This window comes from Schistocerca americana, chromosome 3 (genome assembly GCF_021461395.2).
Source record: "Schistocerca americana isolate TAMUIC-IGC-003095 chromosome 3, iqSchAmer2.1, whole genome shotgun sequence".
NCBI classification, from domain to species: domain Eukaryota; kingdom Metazoa; phylum Arthropoda; class Insecta; order Orthoptera; family Acrididae; genus Schistocerca; species Schistocerca americana.
The window spans coordinates 183,337,811-183,355,877 of NC_060121.1; the positions used below are offsets into that span (position 1 = coordinate 183,337,811).

Consider the following 18,067-nt stretch of genomic DNA (forward strand, 5'->3'; position numbering starts at 1 on the left):
TTTTGGTCTGTGGGCTGGAACTTTATTCCACTTTTGTGTATATAACCAGTACCATTTCCTCAACTTGTCCTGAATTTCTTGGGTTATCTGCACATTTTTGTCCACAGCCTACTGCCCAATTTGGCAGTCATTTACCCTATTGTCAATATTACTGCTGCCATGTGCAGCTCTCAATTATTCTAATTCCATCTGTGCCACTGCCAGAACATCTTTGAAGTTTAGGAACAACTGCTGCTTCTTGATAGTAATGGAGCAACAAGTACAACTACTGCTGTTCCAATGGCCAACCACATCTCATCCCAAACATGTCGATTCACAGAATTCTACATGTAAAAAGTGATGGCTACTTTCACACAGTCAACTATTTCTTCTCACTATTCTGTTGTGATGATTTTCATTTTTGTCCACTTTGACAATACTTGTTGACCTCATCCTTATTATTTAATGTTAGCTATTCAATGAAAAATTATGATTCCATGATTTTTTGTTTTATTTAATTAAAATAGCTAGGTTATACACTTGTTTTTCAAAAGAAACACAGCTATATAATTTATGAACATTACTTAATCAAATAAATATTATATTACTAAATAGTTTCAATAGTAAATGTTTCCCACTCATTGTTTATCTCTGACTACAGCAGAGACAGATTTGTATAAGTTGTGTCCACGACAAGCGTCCAGAAGTAGTGCTACATGACATCCATATGTACGGACAGAGAAATAAGGATTTCACATAAAACAACATAATTTGAAAAAACACAGGTGGTATGAAATACTGCGGAAAGGTAGAAAACTTTCAAGAAGAGAAGGGGTTTGATGTCCAGTCTACTTATAGGCACAAGGTAATAAGCACTGCCAGGGGAAAAAAGAACATTGAGAAATTTTTATCAAGGGAAAGAAAGATTTAACTAGACTCACTGCTATAGGAATGCAGACAAGAATGCATACAGACATGAAAAAGATTGGTGCTGATGATCTATGAAAACTATAGATTATCCTTTGGGTGAATGCTTCTCCAGTATAAAGTATGTGACATACTGGAACACAGAGAGAGAAAGCACAACAGAACAATAAAATAAAACAGCGCCTGTCACAGAATACACAGATATCCACCAAAATATTGATAAATAAAAAAGCAGTAATATGTCATGCAAATAGGATAAAGTACAAAAGGAGAGAGAAAATCTCAGTTGCTATTTATGACGAAGTATGGGCATCATGTAGCAAATAGTAAACCTTTACGACTTTGTTTAAATCAAACATACTCACTTGTCTTTAGCCTTATATAGACTATTCTTTTGTATATAGTCTATTACTGAATCTGGGATGAGATACTTCACAGTCTCCGAACGGCGTAAAGCACGACGAATTTTTGTAGAACTGACTTCATTAGCAATCCATTCAGTGACAATAATAATATTATTCTGTAAATAAAATACATAAATACAAATTTATATAATGATTTCTTTTGTGATGCAATGAAGGATAGACATGATTAAACAGCCATGATGAGTTCTCATTATTTGACTGTAAATGACCATTAAGTTGTTTCTGCATCTCTGTCAAAACAGCCGATTAAATAACCTGAATGCAAATGTGTGTGTAAATGAGTCAGCAAAGACCTTTCCCCAATTTGAAAATTACATTGATTGGACCCACACTAATTCAAACCAGAGAATCACAGATAAAAAGCTTATAAATTTGTACATAATGCTCAAGGAACACCACTTATTGTATACCAAACCTGATGTTAAAAACAGTCTATTTCAACATTTATTTAATACATATACATACATATTCTGCAAACCACTATGAATTGTGTGGCACATGATACTTAGCAGACTGACTGCACTTTGCCAGTATCCTAGCAATGAACTGGAGTGTGCCACCTGCCTTACCTATGAGTGATCATTTAATTTCATATCCCTACAAATTGTTGCACCCAGGTATTTGTACGAGTTGTGAATCATTGATATTAGAGATACTTCATGAAGGGCATAATTTTACATTTCTGTACATTTAAAGTGAATTTAAAATCTTTGCAACGCAATGGAATCTTTTTGAAATGTGACTGAATATTTCTGCAGATGTTTTAAAACTGTACTTCATTAGAGATAACTGCACCATCTGCCAAAATTCTGGGGTTACTATTAATATTGTCTGCAAGGTCATTAACATACAACACAAATAAGGATACTGATACACTTCCCTGGGGTACACCTAAAATTACTTCTACTTTTGCTGATGACTCTCCCTCCAAGATAACAAGCTGCATCCAGCCTACCATGAAATCATCAGTTCAGTGACAAATTCTGTTTGATACCCCACATAATCATACTTTTGTTAATAAATGTTAGTATGGTACAGAGTCAAATGCTTTTCAGAAGCCAAGAAATTTTGCTTCTACCCGATTTCCTCGATCCACGGCTTTTACGATGTTATGTGAGAAAGGTGCGAGGTTTTTTATGGTGATTGTATACTGTAGAGGATCCTCCTTAACATGAAGTGTTCCACTGGAATATATCTATCACATGCATGAGCAATTATTCTTTTAAACTTGAGCCACAGTTCTTCTATGTACTCCTGCCCAAAGGCAAATTTTTTGATCTCCTCTTTGAAATGTTATGCAGCATTTTGTTTATATGTAAATCTTTCTACTTGTTTTAGCTACCACTTGTACTCTGATAATATATGCTGCTACAACTGCCTCATGATTACTGACACCAGTTTTAATACGGGCATCCTCAAACAGATTAGGTCCGTTTTTTGCCTTTAAGTCTGAAGTATTTCCATTGTTGGGTTCCCAAAGTAACTGATCTATCCAGCTTTCAGAGAAGGCATTTAGAATAATTTTCCAGGAGGTCTTGTCACACGAAACTCTTACAAAACTGTAATTTCCCCCACTGATTGTTGGAGGATTAAAGTCTCTTCTAATGATGACAGTATGATTGATGAACATCCTTACCAGGAAATGGAGGTTTCTTTGAAATTTTTTGGTTGACAGACGGATCCAATAGTTTATGACCATCCTTGGAACTAAGTCTTCTCAAACAATCTTGGATGCGGTTTCAATTTTGTATCATGGTGGATATGAGTTTCTTGTCTACTGTGATTCATACACACAAATTTCCATTTCCCTTTTGCCTTCCTTTCAATACACACTTAGATTCATCCCAAAAATCTCACTGCTGTCCATTTCAGCTTTCTCTACGTGGTATCATATTATCTCAACTACTTTTTATGACTGCCTCGTGAATACTTCGACAATTTATCACTACAATTTTAATAGTTTTGTCTGTGGGGGGGTCACTTCTTTGAATCTTACCCTAATACTTTTAGGTCCCTTACACCTACCATAAAAATAGCTTTGTGTGCAGTCCATTCTAACCAGGACAGTTATTAAGTCATTCTATTTATCAAGAGTAACAAATAATCAAGCCTCAAACCACAGTTCCCTTAAAAGGCTCTATTTGCTGTTCTTCCTTCAAGACTCAACTCCAACTATAGCAATGCACAACTGTAAAGCAAATTGGAAAAGTTAACAAAATTGTTTTAAGTAGTCCCTCCTATTCAACTGAACAACTTTTCAATTGAATACATTTGTATTCAGAAACATGTAGCATATGTAGTGTAAAAGATTTACGTACTACTAGTCAGACTTTTCTTTATGATGGCACTCTAGTTTTGTACTAGTTTAAATCTGAAGATTTCATGCCACTAGTATCAAGTATTTGCCCTATGTCCACCTTACAGATCTAACAATAACAATACTTTATGCAGCAGTCTATGGCAGTTACATTTTCAGATTGAAAGGAAGTCTTCTAGGGGTTGTGACTGATATGTGGCATTACTATTGTTTTAAAATTTGTTACTGTTAAAACAATGGCAGCTCAGAAACTGGCCAAGTAGTTTGTTTACAGTAGGTATTTACAGAAACAATGTTATGGAAATAAACATATTTCATAAGTTGACATGATTTTAACAAAGACCTAACTCATCAGTTTATAAAATAATTTTGTTCAACATTTAGTAATCTGTCACCTTCAGAGAAGACTATTTTCGGATTTGCATAATGTCTGTGCTTATGTTAGTGATGAATTTTGTGAGCATCAATCAAAATTGGTTGTTGTTTCAAAAAAACATTGATGCTGTGGACAACATGAGTAAAGAGATTTGTGCTGCTGTAAAAAGAGTGATGCGCGAAGAATACAACCACTACCCCCTTCATACCTCAGCAAAAGATCTCGCTGAAAACCCAAGGAAATTCTGGTCTTACGTAAAATCGGTAGGTGGATCGAAGGCTTCCATCCAGGCACTAACTGATCAGTCTGGCATGGCAACGGAAGACAGCAAAACAAAAGATGAAATTTTAAATTTAGCATTTGAGAAATCTTTCACGCAGGAGGATCGTACAAACATACCGCCGTTTGAGTCTCGTACAGATTCCCGTATGGAGGACATAGTGATAGACATCCCCGGGGTTGTGAAGCAGCCGAATGGGTTGAAAATAAATAAATCGCCAAGTACTGATGGGATTCCAATTCAGTTTTACAGAAAGTACTCTACTGCATTGGTTCCTTACTTAGCTTACATTTATCGCGAATCTCTTGCCCAACGTAAAGTCCCGAGCGACTGGAAAGAAGCGCAGGTGCGCCTGAATATAAGAAGGGTACAAGGATGGATCCTCAAAGTTACAGACCAATATCCTTAACATCGGTTTGTTGCAGGATTCTCAAACATATTCTCAGTTCGAATATAATGAATTTCCTCGAGACAGAGAAGTTGCTGTCCATGTATCAGCACAGCTTTAGAAAGCATCACTCCTGCGAAATGCAACTCGCCCTTTTTTCACACGATATCTTGCGAACCATGGATGAAGGGTATCAGACGGATGCCATATTCCTTGACTTCTGGAAAGCGTTTGACTCTGTGCCCCACTGCAGACTCCTAACTAAGGTACGAGCATATGGGATTGGCTTCCAAATATGTGACTGGCTCGAAGATTTCTTAAGTAATAGAACCCAGTATGCTGTCCTCGATGGTGAGTGTTCATCGGAGGCGAGGGTATCATCTGGAGTGCCCCAGGGAAGTGTGGTAGGTCCGCTGTTGTTTTCTATCTACATAAATGATCTTTTGGATAGGGTGGATAGCAATGTGTGGCTGTTTGCTGATGATGCTGTGGTGTACGGGAAGGTGTTGTCGTTGAGTGACTGTAGGAGGATACAAGATGACTTGGACAGGATTTGCGATTGGTGCAAAGCATGGCAGCTAAGTCTAAATATAGATAAATGTAAATTAATGCAGATGAATAGGAAAAAGAATCCCGTAATGTTTGAAAACTCCATTCGTAGTGTAGCGTTTGACACAGTCACGTCGATTAAATATTTGGGCGTAACATTGCAGAGCGATATGAAGTGGGACAAGCATGTAATGGCAGTTGTGAGGAAGGCGGATAGTCGTCTTCGGTTCATTGGCAGAATTTTGGGAAGATGTGGGTCATCTGTAAAGGAGACCGCTTATAAAACACTGCTGTTGCTGTTGTTGTCTTCAGTCCTGAGACTGGCTTGATGCAGCTCTCCATGCTAATCTATCCTGTGCAAGCTTCTTCATCTCCCAGTACCTACTGCAGCCTACATCCTTCTGAATCTGCTTAGTGTATTCATCTCTTGGTCTCCCTCTATGATTTTTACCCTCCACGCTGCCCTCCAATGCTAAATTTGTGATCCATTGATGCCTCAGAACATGTCCTACCAACCAGTCCCTTCTTCTTGTCAAGTTGTGCCACAAACTTCTCTTCTCCCCAATTCTATTCAATATCTCCTCATTAGTTATGTGATCTACCCATCTAATCTTCAGCATTCTTCTGTAGCACCACATTTCGAAAGCTTCTATTCTCTTCTTGTCCAAACTATTTATCGTCCATGTTTCACTTCCATACATGGCTACACTCCATACAAATACTTTCAGAAACTACTTCCTGACACTTAAATCTATAATCGATGTTAACAAAATTCTCTTCTTCAGAAACGCTTTCCTTGCCATTGCCAGTCTACATTTTATATCCTCTCTACTTCGACCATCATCAGTTATTTTGCTCCCCAAATAGCAAAATTCCTTTACTACTTTAAGTGTCTCATTTCCTAATCTAACTCTCTCAGCATCACCCAACTTAATTCGACTACATTCCATTATCCTCGTTTTGCTTTTGTTTATGTTCATCTTATATCCTCCTTTCAAGACAATGTCCATTCCGTTCAACTGCTCTTCCAAGTCCTTTGCTGTCTCTGACAGAATTACAATGTCATCGGCGAATCTCAACGTTTTTATTTCTTCTCCATGGACTTTAACACCTACTCCGAATTTTTCTTTTGTTTCCTTTACTGCTTGCTCAATATACAGATTGAATAACATCGGGGAGAGGCTACAACCCTGTCTCACTCCCTTCCCAACTACTGCTTCCCTTTCATGCCCCTCGACTCTTATAACTGCCATCTGGTTTCTGTACAAATTGTAAATAGCCTTTCGCTCCCTGTATTTTACCCCTGCCACCTTTAGAATTTGAAAGAGTATTCCAGTCAACATTGTCAAAAGCTTTCTCTAAGTCTACAAATGCTAGAAATGTAGGTTTGCCTTTCCTTAATCTATTTTCTAAGATAAGTCGTAGAGTCAGTATTGCCTAACGTGTTCCCATATTTCTGCAGAATCCAAACTGATCTTCGCCGAGGTCGGCTTCTACCAGTTTTTCCATTTGTCTGTAAAGAATTTGCGTTAGTATTTTGCAGCTGTGACTTATTAAACTGATAGTTCGGTAATTTTCACATCTGTCAACACCTGCTTTCTTTGGGATTGGAATTATTATATTCTTTTTGAAGTCTGAGGGTATTTCGCCTGTATCATACATCTTGCTAACCAGATGGTAGAGTTTTGTCAGGACTGGCTCTCCCTAGGCCGTCAGTTGTTCCAATGGGAAGTTGTCTACTCCCGGAACCTTGTTTCGACTCAGGTCTTTCAGTGCTCTGTCAAACTCTTCACGCAGTATCGCATCTCCCATTTCATCTTCATCTACATCCTCTTCCATTTCCATAATATTGTCCTCAAGTACATCACTCTTGTATAGGACCCTCTATATACTCCTTCCACCTTTCTGCTTTCCCTCCTTTGCTTAGAACTGGGTTTACATCTGAGCTCTTGATAGTCATACAAGTGGTTCTCTTTTCTCCAAAGATCTCTTTAATTTTCCTGTAGGCGGTATCTATCTAACCCCTAGTGAGATAAGCCTCTAAATCCTTACATTTGTCCTCTAGCCATCCCTGCTTAGCCATTTTGCACTTCCTGTCGATCTCATTTTTGAGACGTTTGTATTCCCTTTTGCCTGCTTCATTTACTGCATTTTTATATTTTCTCCTTTCATCAATTAAATTCAATATTTCTTCTGTTACCCAAGGATTTCTACTAGCCCTCGTCTTTTTACCTACTTGATCCTCTGCTGCCTTCACTACGTCATCCCTCAGAGCCACCCATTCTTCTTCTACTGTATTTCTTTCCCCCATTCCTGTCAATTGTTCCCTTATGCTCTCCCTGAAACTCTGTACAACTTCTGGTTTAGTCAGTTTGTCCAGGTCCCATCTCCGTAAATTCCCACCTTTTTGCAGTTTCTTCAGTTTTAATCTACAGTTCATAACCAATAGATTGTGGTCAGAGTCCGCATCTGCCCCTGGAAATGTCCTACAATTTAAAACCTGGTTCCTAAATCTCTGTCTTACCATTATATAAACTATCTGATACCTTCTAGCATCTCCGGGATTCTTCCGTATATACAACCTTCTTTTATGATTCTTGAACCAAGTGTTAGCTATGATTAAGTTATGCTCTGTGCAAAATTCTACCAGACATTTATAAAACACTAATAGACCTATTGTTGAGTACTGCTTGAGCGTTTGGGATCCCTATCAGGTCAGATTGAGGGAGGACATAGAAGCAATTCAGAGGCAAGCTGCTAGATTTGTTACTGGTAGGTTTGATCATCATGCGAGTGTTACGGAAATGCTCCAGGAACTCGGGTGGGAGTCTCTGGAGGAAAGGAGGCCTTCTTTTCTTGAATCGCTACTGAGGAAATTTAGAGAACCAGCATTTGAGGCTGACTACAGTACAAGTTTACTGCCGCCAACTTATATTTCGTGGAAAGACTACAAAGATAAGATAGATTAGGGCTCCTACAGAGGCATATAGGCAGTCATTTTTCCCTCGTTCTGTTTGGGAGTGGATCAGGGAGAGAAGATGCTAGTTATGGTACGAGGTACCCTCCGTCACGCACCGTATGGTGGATTGCGGAGTATTTATGTAGATATAGATGTAGATGAAAGAGGCTTGTCATATGACTTAACACAAGACAGAGGAAGCGTTTGGTATGTCTTATCAAAGATTGCAGCACATTTTATTTTATATGAATGAACATTTAGCTGTGAAACCAATGTAAATGGTTTGCTCACGTAGCCCTTACAAGAAAATGATTGCCTCTTTCTTTATTTACATTGCATGTATAGCAATTCTTGCTTTAGAGGCTCGAAGAACTGTTAATGTTGAATTGTACACAACACTTTCTTTGTCACAAAGCCATCAAAGTCAGGAAAAGTAACTACATCATGATAGCACACAGCATGCCAAACAATTTATTATTTAATGAGTTTATAATAACGAGAGGTGAACTCTTCATTACTGGAAGAAGGTAGCTTTTAACATAATGTCAAGAATGGTGCTGAACTCTTACATATTATACAAAGAGCATAATAAAGGAAGGAAAGTTTTTTCCAGATATCTATATACTGTAATGATAATTGAAGCCTTGTCAGATGAATGGCTGCAAGAAAAAAATGCAATTGATGATCCTCGTGATTCTCCAGGTTTGAGAAAACTTCCAGAGACGAAAGAGTCAAGATGCTGTGTGTGTACTAGTGAAGGAAGGAAAAGAAGGTCAAGAACTGTTCTCTTCAAATAAATAATAATTATCTTTCTAAATAATAACACAAATTTCATATCCCTCATGTCATTTTACTCAGAAATGTGTGTAGATTCTATGGACTGTAGTTAGCCTTCTTAAATTGAAGCACAGTGTTGGATATATGGAATCAAAGTCAAATTTATAACATTAAAAAAAATTCTATTTGGACTGTCAGAATCAAACTAATTTGAAACATTATGATAATCTGTGTAAGCCATAATATTCTACATACTTTTATGGATAAGTGGTAATTATTTCATATTTTTAAAGTGAATACTGTGTGATATATGGCAATTTAAATAGAATGTAGCATAACGGCATAAATACACATGACATTTTTAGCACACACCACTCCAAATCAGCTGACTGCAAAAGGGATAGGAAATAATGAAATGATTTGTACCAAAGGAATGTTTTTCTCTCACGACTTTTGTAAAAACTTAAAAGGTGACCCTCTTAATATCCATTACATAGTGAAGATCTTGATGGGATGTCTGGCTCTTTGAAACTGAATAATAAAATGATTCTGGAACCATTAGGTTATTATATACTATTTATCGGAAGGAATGCTACAATTCATAGTGAAGTACGCACACTTCTGTTTTCAGAGATACTTTGTACAAATCAAAGCATCAAGCACATGTGCAGCAAGAAGCTGCTTGTTGTTTCGCACTACTACTCACACAGGGACAGTCTGTGTACTGGGTGCGGCTTGTGTCATCTCCTACTCATATACCCATCCTGCTAGTAATCAATACATATAATAAAAATAAGTGTGATGTGTGTGAGTGAGTTCAGAAAGTAACTTCGCAGCCTCATGGAAGTTATATGGTGTGGTAACCCTTCATTCCCCATCCATGAAGGAGGTTTCATTTTGGAACTACAGGCGCTATTAGACACCTGTCTAAAGATGGCATTTGTTTGTAAGAACATTAGTTTACAGTGACATCTATTAATTCACCAGAAAACTGTTGGCACTCTATATGTAATACAAATATCACTACTTGATAATAGATATCACCAGAGTTCTGAAGAAAGATGTCACTTGTATATTAAGGACAAGAAAAATCACAAAAATTCCAGATCTGATCCGTACAGTGCCAATTTCTAGAATTTTCAAAGTAAGTACTAGAATTTTTGGATTATTCGTAGACTGAAGTATTGATGTTAGGCCCTGGGTGCCACGCGAATTGCTTCCAATTTTGGTGATAGTTAAAAATGCTATAGTAAATAATTGCAGTGGAGAGTAGTGATATTTATATTTAACATGATGCCAAAACGTAGAAGAGAAGGTGAGCTAGCTTGTGGCGAGTCCAACAGAAGGAAACAGAAAGAAGAGTGTAGAAATGAAACACATAAGGAGTGAGAAATACGTTTTAGCTTCACAACGAAACAGAATTATGAGACTGACAGACAGCTTAACAGATGAACATCTGACGTCCATGACACGTACATGAGTACAACACAAGATGCTATGATCAATGTATGAAAATATGGTCACCTCGATTTGCTCATAACATTCACTTGCAATTCACCATGGCCGGTGATCAAAGAAAATGTGATTTATGTACAAATTCCCATGGACCATCATGGCATAATACCTGGGGTTTTTCTAACAGCAACAACTAAAATTCTTGGATGTGATTAAAAAGTATCATATTTTTGGAACCAACAAGTGTTGGATGTACACAAGCGAATGGAAAAAAATGAGAATTGCCTCATTCACACAATTTGATTTTGTTACATGAAAAATTTTGTTCAAATCAAATTGATGAAGTAATTCAAGCTGAATTTCCAAATCCAGAAGAGGATCCAGATTTATACAACATAATAGTGAGAAACATGATTCATGGTCCGTGTGAACAGTTAAATATGAATTCACCATGTATGAAAGGAGCCAAGAGCACAAAGAAATACTCAAGGCCATATTTATACGAGACACAAACAGGAGAAGTTAACCAGAATGAAACAATCCCTGAGTCTCCACAACATTCTTTCTTCTAGGAGTGCTAATCCCAGATGGTATACAGGAGAATTTCTGTGAAGTATGGAAGGTAAGAGATAAGGTAGTGGCAGAAACAAATCTGTCAGGTTGTGTTGTGAGTTGTGCTCAGATAGCACAGGCAGTACAGCATTTACCGACAACTGGCAAAGATCCCAGGTTTGAGTCCCAATCTGGCACAGTTTTAATCTGTCAGGGAGTTTCATTTGGATTACTTCACACAGTACTCCACTTTTTATTTACAACTCCCCTCCCTCACCCATTTCCTTTTCTGTATTTAACTGCACTGCTCATTTCACTTCTAATTTCTCTTCCTCTATATATCTTAGTTTCTTAATATATCTTTACATCATCTCTGGACAAATTGGTACAGTGCTTGCCCAATACATAATCTTTAACCTCTTACTCAATCTGATGCCTTCCTCTTCAAAACAAGTGCGCCCCTTTTAACCTGTGGTCCGAGTGACTTGTTCCTCCTTTTCTAACCTTCTTAACCCTATCCCTCTTTCGTCCCTAAGAAAGGGACCAAGAGTAACAAAAGCTCGATAGTGAAGAGTTCTCGGGCTTCCAGCCAGGTGGCGGTGTCTTCAAACTGCGACGTTTCGACTAGTGACATACTCATCATCTTCTGGCGAAGTGTCGAGACTTTGCAGATGCCAGTCCCTCTATGCTTGTGGTGTGCCCCCCACCACCTGGCTGTGGGAGGCTGGATCCAGGAGAGCCGATGGGCGGGGTGGAGGGGGAAGCAGGAGTGCCAGAAGATGATGAGTATGTCACTCATCGAAACGTCGCAGTTTGAAGACACCGCCACACAGCTGGAAGCCCAAGAACTCTTCACCACCCGTACACGCCGGGAAAGCATACATTTACAGATGCTTCATAGTTTTTGTTTTCTACTTATATATTGGTATAATGGCAGCACTGGCTAATGATTCTGTCTCCTTGTAATGTTGTAGCTTCATTACATGAATTTTTGTTTTAAGATAAACATACCTGATACTTTGATAAGATGTCTGATTCATATATGAATTTATATGGGTTGCTGCCTTCACGAGTTATAACAACCAACCCATGTTGTCCAAGAATGGTTTCAATCTGTAACAAATGCCAGTTAAAAAATCAAAACCAAATGAAATTTATAAAATAATTTGAATAATGTACCAAGGAACTTTTGAATATGGTCACATAGGTCTAGGAAAACAGAAAGCAGACTCACATCTTCATCTGCCCAAAGTCCAGGTACTCCAAATGATTCCAGAAAATCTGCACCACATAAGAGTTTAACCTGAACTGGTTTTTCACAACCAAGTTTTAAATCATCAGGTATCCACTGTAGGTCATCTCTTCGCTGACGTTTATTAGGAGAATCATTACAATCATTTAAAACTGAATTTAATTGATTCTGGAAAAGACAAAAGTTACCTGAAGAAGCAGAAACATGTGAGAGAATAAAATAATTCTCAAACATATATGCTGTTAATAAAAATACATATATTTTAAGGTGTAATCTCCAGGGAGAAAAATAGTTCAGCACTAAACAGCAAATGCATACAACACAAACACAATCTCTGTATGCTTATCACCAGTTTAACTGTGTTTCAGGGACAATAATAGGATGTGACTGTATAAAACAAATTTGTCTCCATTTATAACTGGATCATTCCTCTGGCTTCAGACACATGGACGGATGCGTATTTATTTACATCTTGTTGTTGCCCACTTACCTGCCTCTAGTATATTGTCCACCTATTAAGAATTAGCAGTCTTAAGATTATGGCCATTCCTCTATTAAGAGGACTAACAAAACTTAAGTCATGGAGTGAGCAGGTGTAAATAATTAGTCGATTCTGTAGGCAGACAATGGTGAAAATTGTTGATTTACAACAGGAATTGGGAATAAGTAACATATCTTACTGAGGCAAGAACAATGTTAACTGTAATTGCAGTAAGCATGAGAAATCTCAATTAGACCAGGTGGCAAGTTAAATCACTCACACTATTACATGACATTTAATGTCAATCTCAGAATAAACCACATTTCATGTGAAAGTTTATTTTGAGCTGGCACACAAAGGATAAAACTGGAAGTGTTCTTTTTTACATTATATTCCACCTCCTCCCCTCTATGAATGATATAAAGAAGATATCATGAATGTCAATTTCGGGAGAACATTACACACTAACATCTCTTTGTTTCATGAATTCAATGGAGCATTTTTACAGCAGTGTTTACTATTTACAGCTGTCCATGTCTTGTATTAGCTGTTGAATACTAAATCGTCAGCAGAATGACTGACTGCTTCATAGTACCAGAATCATGCTACAATGGTTTAATAACCCTGCTTATGTATCAAAGCTGATGTTTCGATGTGCATGAACATGTGATCATACACTGCTGACCAGACTTCCCAAATATGGGGTCACAATGAATTTGAAGTTCTTTTGTTTGCCAGAAGAATATATTATCTGCAGTGTAAAATTTTAAATTGTGAGAATACAATATGAACATGGTGTATGTATAAACTGTCATAAGAATCTCTCACTTTGTATATGGCAAGAGTTTACAAAGGGCTGCCTACAGTCTGTGCACTTAGATCAAGTTGTGTCATAATGTCCAGTTGGAGGCAGCCAATGGGAGGATGGAATGGTGTAAGTAGCGACGTGCTTTTAACCAGATCAACCAGATGACATTCATATGCCATAAAATGTGAACTGCTGGCATTATATTGTTGGCCCTTGGTACGGTTCTATATCTGCCTAGTAATGAAAAGTTTACTATCAGTTAATCATGTGCAGTACTTTTGAATTTATTTTTTATTTTGAAACATTTACGAATGATTTTGTCTTAAATAAGAAATTCTGATTGGGATGACAGACTGAGCCTCAGTGTAGCTTGTGGCCTACATTAGGTTAGAAGGCAACAGCTTTATTTGCCACAAGTGAAGCAAACCCGATGAAAATATGTACTGAAAGAAATGTGCTAACTAACGATTCCAATGTGCCACCCAAATGTTACATTTACTGATTTCCTATGAGTGTATGTCTATTTGTCCCAGCAAATTACTATTTTTTCCCTAACAACATGAACTGCTTACACTCTGGTCTCTAGGAATTAAAGACTGTTGTCACATTATGAATGAATATTTATTTTTGTGATTAATGGAATACTATTCATTAATATGTTGATGGCAACTTACAATCAGCTGCTAATACATCATAACAACTCCTGCCATTGCTCATTCACAACAGAAGTTACAGACATATGCTACAAGCTAAATGTGTAGGCAGCTTGCTGTGTTTATCGCAGAAATGGAATTTAAAGGGCCATGGTATCCATGCTGCATCAATATCTTTAAATGTACAAAAGGCGTAATTCATGAAATTTATTTCAAATTCACTATTTTTGGAAACAGAATACAAAGAAAAAATTCTTTTGCCAGAGCAGTAACACTACAGTTGGAGTGTAAATGATGAACCAAATATATTGAGTGAAGTGTGTATACATTTCATCTTATGGACTGACAAATCTGACAAAAGTAAACGAAATGGCTGTACATTTCTCAGTAACATTCATATAAAATACATTATAATCTAACAAACATGCAAATGTCAGATGGAGGTACATTTTTTCTGGTGAAACCTTGCTAATGCCACGCCAAAATGAGAGCACTAAACTGGCAAGAGGTTTTGAAGCAATGGTGCTGTTGTCTCGTTTGATACAATGAGATAATGATGAGCTTTTTTATTTGTTTCAATCAGTTAACACGGAGAAAATATTAGTCATACACCAGCAGCAAATTACTACATTTAAATGAACTACATGTACGAGGTCTGTTCAAAAAATTCCGGAACATTCGTAATTTCATGCCAATGGTGTGTTGCAGCTAAATACAGTTGGCATCCATGCACATACCTGTGTTTATTGTGTAACTGCTGGATGTTTCAGTGTTGTATGTCTGTTAGTTATTTATCGGTGCTGTATTGAGTAGAACATTGTGTCACACAGTTTGTGAATTTCGAGATGGCACAATTAAGAGGAGCAATGTGTCTGCATCAAATCTTGCATGAAACTTAAGAAAACCCTCATGGATACACACCAAATAATGCAGGAAGCCTATGTTGAAGAGTGCTTAAGACATAATCGGTGTTACGAAAGGTTCACATGGTTTAAAAATTGCTGCATGGAAGTTAAAGATGACCCTCACTGAGGATGCCCTTCAATGTCTACTGACAATGATCATGTAAGGAATGTCAACGAAATTCTGCATGCCAATTAAAGACTGACTGCCCGTGAGATTGCAGAAGACTGTAACATTTCACTTACATCATGTCATAAAATCCTGACACTGCATAGTGGAATGCGTTGTTGTTGCCACAGCTCATGAATCAAGAAGAGTAAGACCTTCACCTCACAATTTGTGAAGAGTTTTTGGATTGCACAAATGGGAATGCTTGTCAGGTCAGATCAAATGTCAAAGCCATGCTGATAGTTTTCTTTGGCTTAGAAGAATTAGTTCATGAATTCATGCCACAGGGACCTACTGTTAATGGTACTACTGGGATGTTTTGCAATGCATGTGAAAAGGAAATGGCCTGAAATGTGGCAAGACAATTCATGGCTCTTGCATCATGGTAACACACCCGCCATTTATCCCTATTAGTGTGTGACTATTGCACAAAAAACAAAATCACTGTGCTGCCTCATCCTTCGTACTCTCCAGATTTGGTCCCCGCGGACTTCTTGAAGTTGAAAACTCTGTTAAAAGAATGAAGATTTGAAACAATACACAAGGTTAAAGAAAATTGGCAGATGGTGCTTTGTGTGATCCAGCAAGAGGCATATAAAGACTGCTTCTAGAAGTGGAAACAATGTTAGGAGCGTGTGTCAACTGTGAAGGAGGGTATTTCAAAGGAGACCATGCACAATAAGCAAAAGGTAAGTGTAGAAAAATTTTATGGACAAATTTCCAGAATTTTTTGAACAGATCGCATATTATGAGTGTAAAAACAAGCCATTGGTGTAATATTCTACTATATTTATTATTTTATAAACTGGTTTTTGGCTGTTATGCGATCATCAGGTCCAAAGCTAGATACATGTACCTGATGACGGCACGACAGCTGAAAAATGGTTTGTATAAGAATTAATATTGTAGAATACTAGACCAGTGTTGTGTGTTTTTTTCCATTCATAATTGACAAAATATTCCAGCAAGAACTAACAGAACAGTCAATTAATGGAACTACATATAGCATGAAGTTTTACTTTTTTTCTGTTTTTACAAGTGTTTTCAGCAGTACTTGGAATTTTGCCTCCTAATGCAAGTACTACCCGCCATTTTGATTCCTTGTAATTTTTTTAGTTCCTCAAGTGAATTTTTTGTTAACTGTTTGCCAAATACAAACAATGAAAATAAAAGGTCCAAATAATAACGTCTGTGAACAACCTACTTTCTTCATACAACATGTTTTATGCAACAAAATGTGCAAAACAAAAACAGATTTTCAGAAGCCTATTTTTGCTCTCTTGCTTACACATTAGGTTTGCATTGATTTTGCTCAACTGATATAATAGCTGTTTTATGAGAGGCAGTTGTTTTACAGGAATAGTGTCCGCAAATTAGTTGTTCTGATTTGGTTAGTATAATGAAGTGAAATTATTAGTGCCTTTGTAACACAAAGTTGGGACAATACGGGTTCCTTGTGGATATCACTGAGCTCTGGAAAGTCATTGTATTACAACATTTTGTAGACTTGGAATGGATGGGAAACTTTCTTATGGCAGTGTATATTCTGTGAATATTTTGTCATCAGCCGCTGGCTGTGTACGAGAGCCTTTGCACAAAATATGAGATTGAGTATAGAAATTTACAAGTCAGTCAGCTATGCAAAATGTAGGATTGGTGCTAAGCAGTTCAAGTTTGGTATTTCAGTAAATGCAGCAACGTTTATGTAGCCTCTTTCTGTCTATCTAGTAAATATATTATGAAATTCACACCACTTAAATAAAGGATACAAATAACTTCTATTTCCTTCACTCCACACAAGGTAACTTTGTCCACATCAACTAACATTTTAATGAGCAAGCAGCATAATGATTACCAATCTTGATTCAAATGCACAGCATATTTATATGAAGCAAAGACTGATTATAGATGCTGAAATCTGCCAGCAAGAAATGTATTTCTACAATCAATACTTTTTACTGCTGATGAGACCAATCATAAGTAGAATTAGAAAATCAGTTTATGAAAAATCAGGTTTGCTGGTCTGAATGGTGGCCTGTGGTTTGTGATCCACTTGTACTGCAACTTCTGCTTGAAAAAATGAATACTACAATTTACTGCTCCAGTGCTTCAAGCACCCCAATAGTGTTGTTCTTAACCCATACTAATCTTTGCGCGCTGGGATGTTTTATGAGCAAAGGTACACATGGGGGGGCAGTGGCTTCTTTGCCCGTGAGGAGGATATTTTGGATGGTATGTCTATTCACCAGTTTCCAGCATTGTATTAATGACAGGTTTACTGTAATTTAGCCGGGTAGCTACTTTTACAACCCCTGTCATTGAAATAGTTTCTATCATAGCATTGGCAATTTTCCCCAAGTATTGGTAGTCATGGTACTCCTTTGGCACAGGGACACAAAAGGTCCAGTGCTAGCACAGCCCCTGAAGTGCAGCAACACCAGGAACCCACGACCTGCCTGTGATCAAATATATCGATATCAAGTGACTTTCCCAGCCTGTGCTCCACTGGCATGACAACAATCAGTGAAAGGTGCCTATATTCCAGTCATAAGACATCACACTATTCCATTCACAGCAGTGTCACGAGCTTTCCTTACCATATTTCTACATAAGCGAGACATATGCTTGATTTACTTTTCAAATATGTTGTCCATATGTTTATGTGGAAATATGCAGACAAGTGTTCAAAAGCAGTATCCATCTATATACAACTTCATAATAATCTTTGCACATCATAAGAAGAAAAAACTTCTAACATTTCAGTAAGCCAGCAGATGCTAAATACATGTAGCATCTCTGGTAATGTTTGTAGTGAACA

General features: G+C 37.4%; 1 protein-coding gene across 2 annotated transcripts in view; it reads right to left on the minus strand.

Moving 5' to 3' along the window:
- Positions 1-18,067, minus strand: part of LOC124605444 (nicotinamide/nicotinic acid mononucleotide adenylyltransferase 1) — a 105,893-nt gene that overhangs the window by 65,826 nt on the left and 22,000 nt on the right. For both annotated transcript variants that reach the window (XM_047137120.1, XM_047137121.1), the window contains exons 3-5: positions 12,219-12,404; positions 11,996-12,097; positions 1,272-1,426 (exon numbers count right to left, since the gene is read on the minus strand). In XM_047137120.1, the coding sequence (XP_046993076.1) occupies positions 1,272-1,426; positions 11,996-12,097; positions 12,219-12,404 (443 nt within the window). The remainder of the gene's footprint in view (positions 1-1,271; positions 1,427-11,995; positions 12,098-12,218; positions 12,405-18,067) is intronic.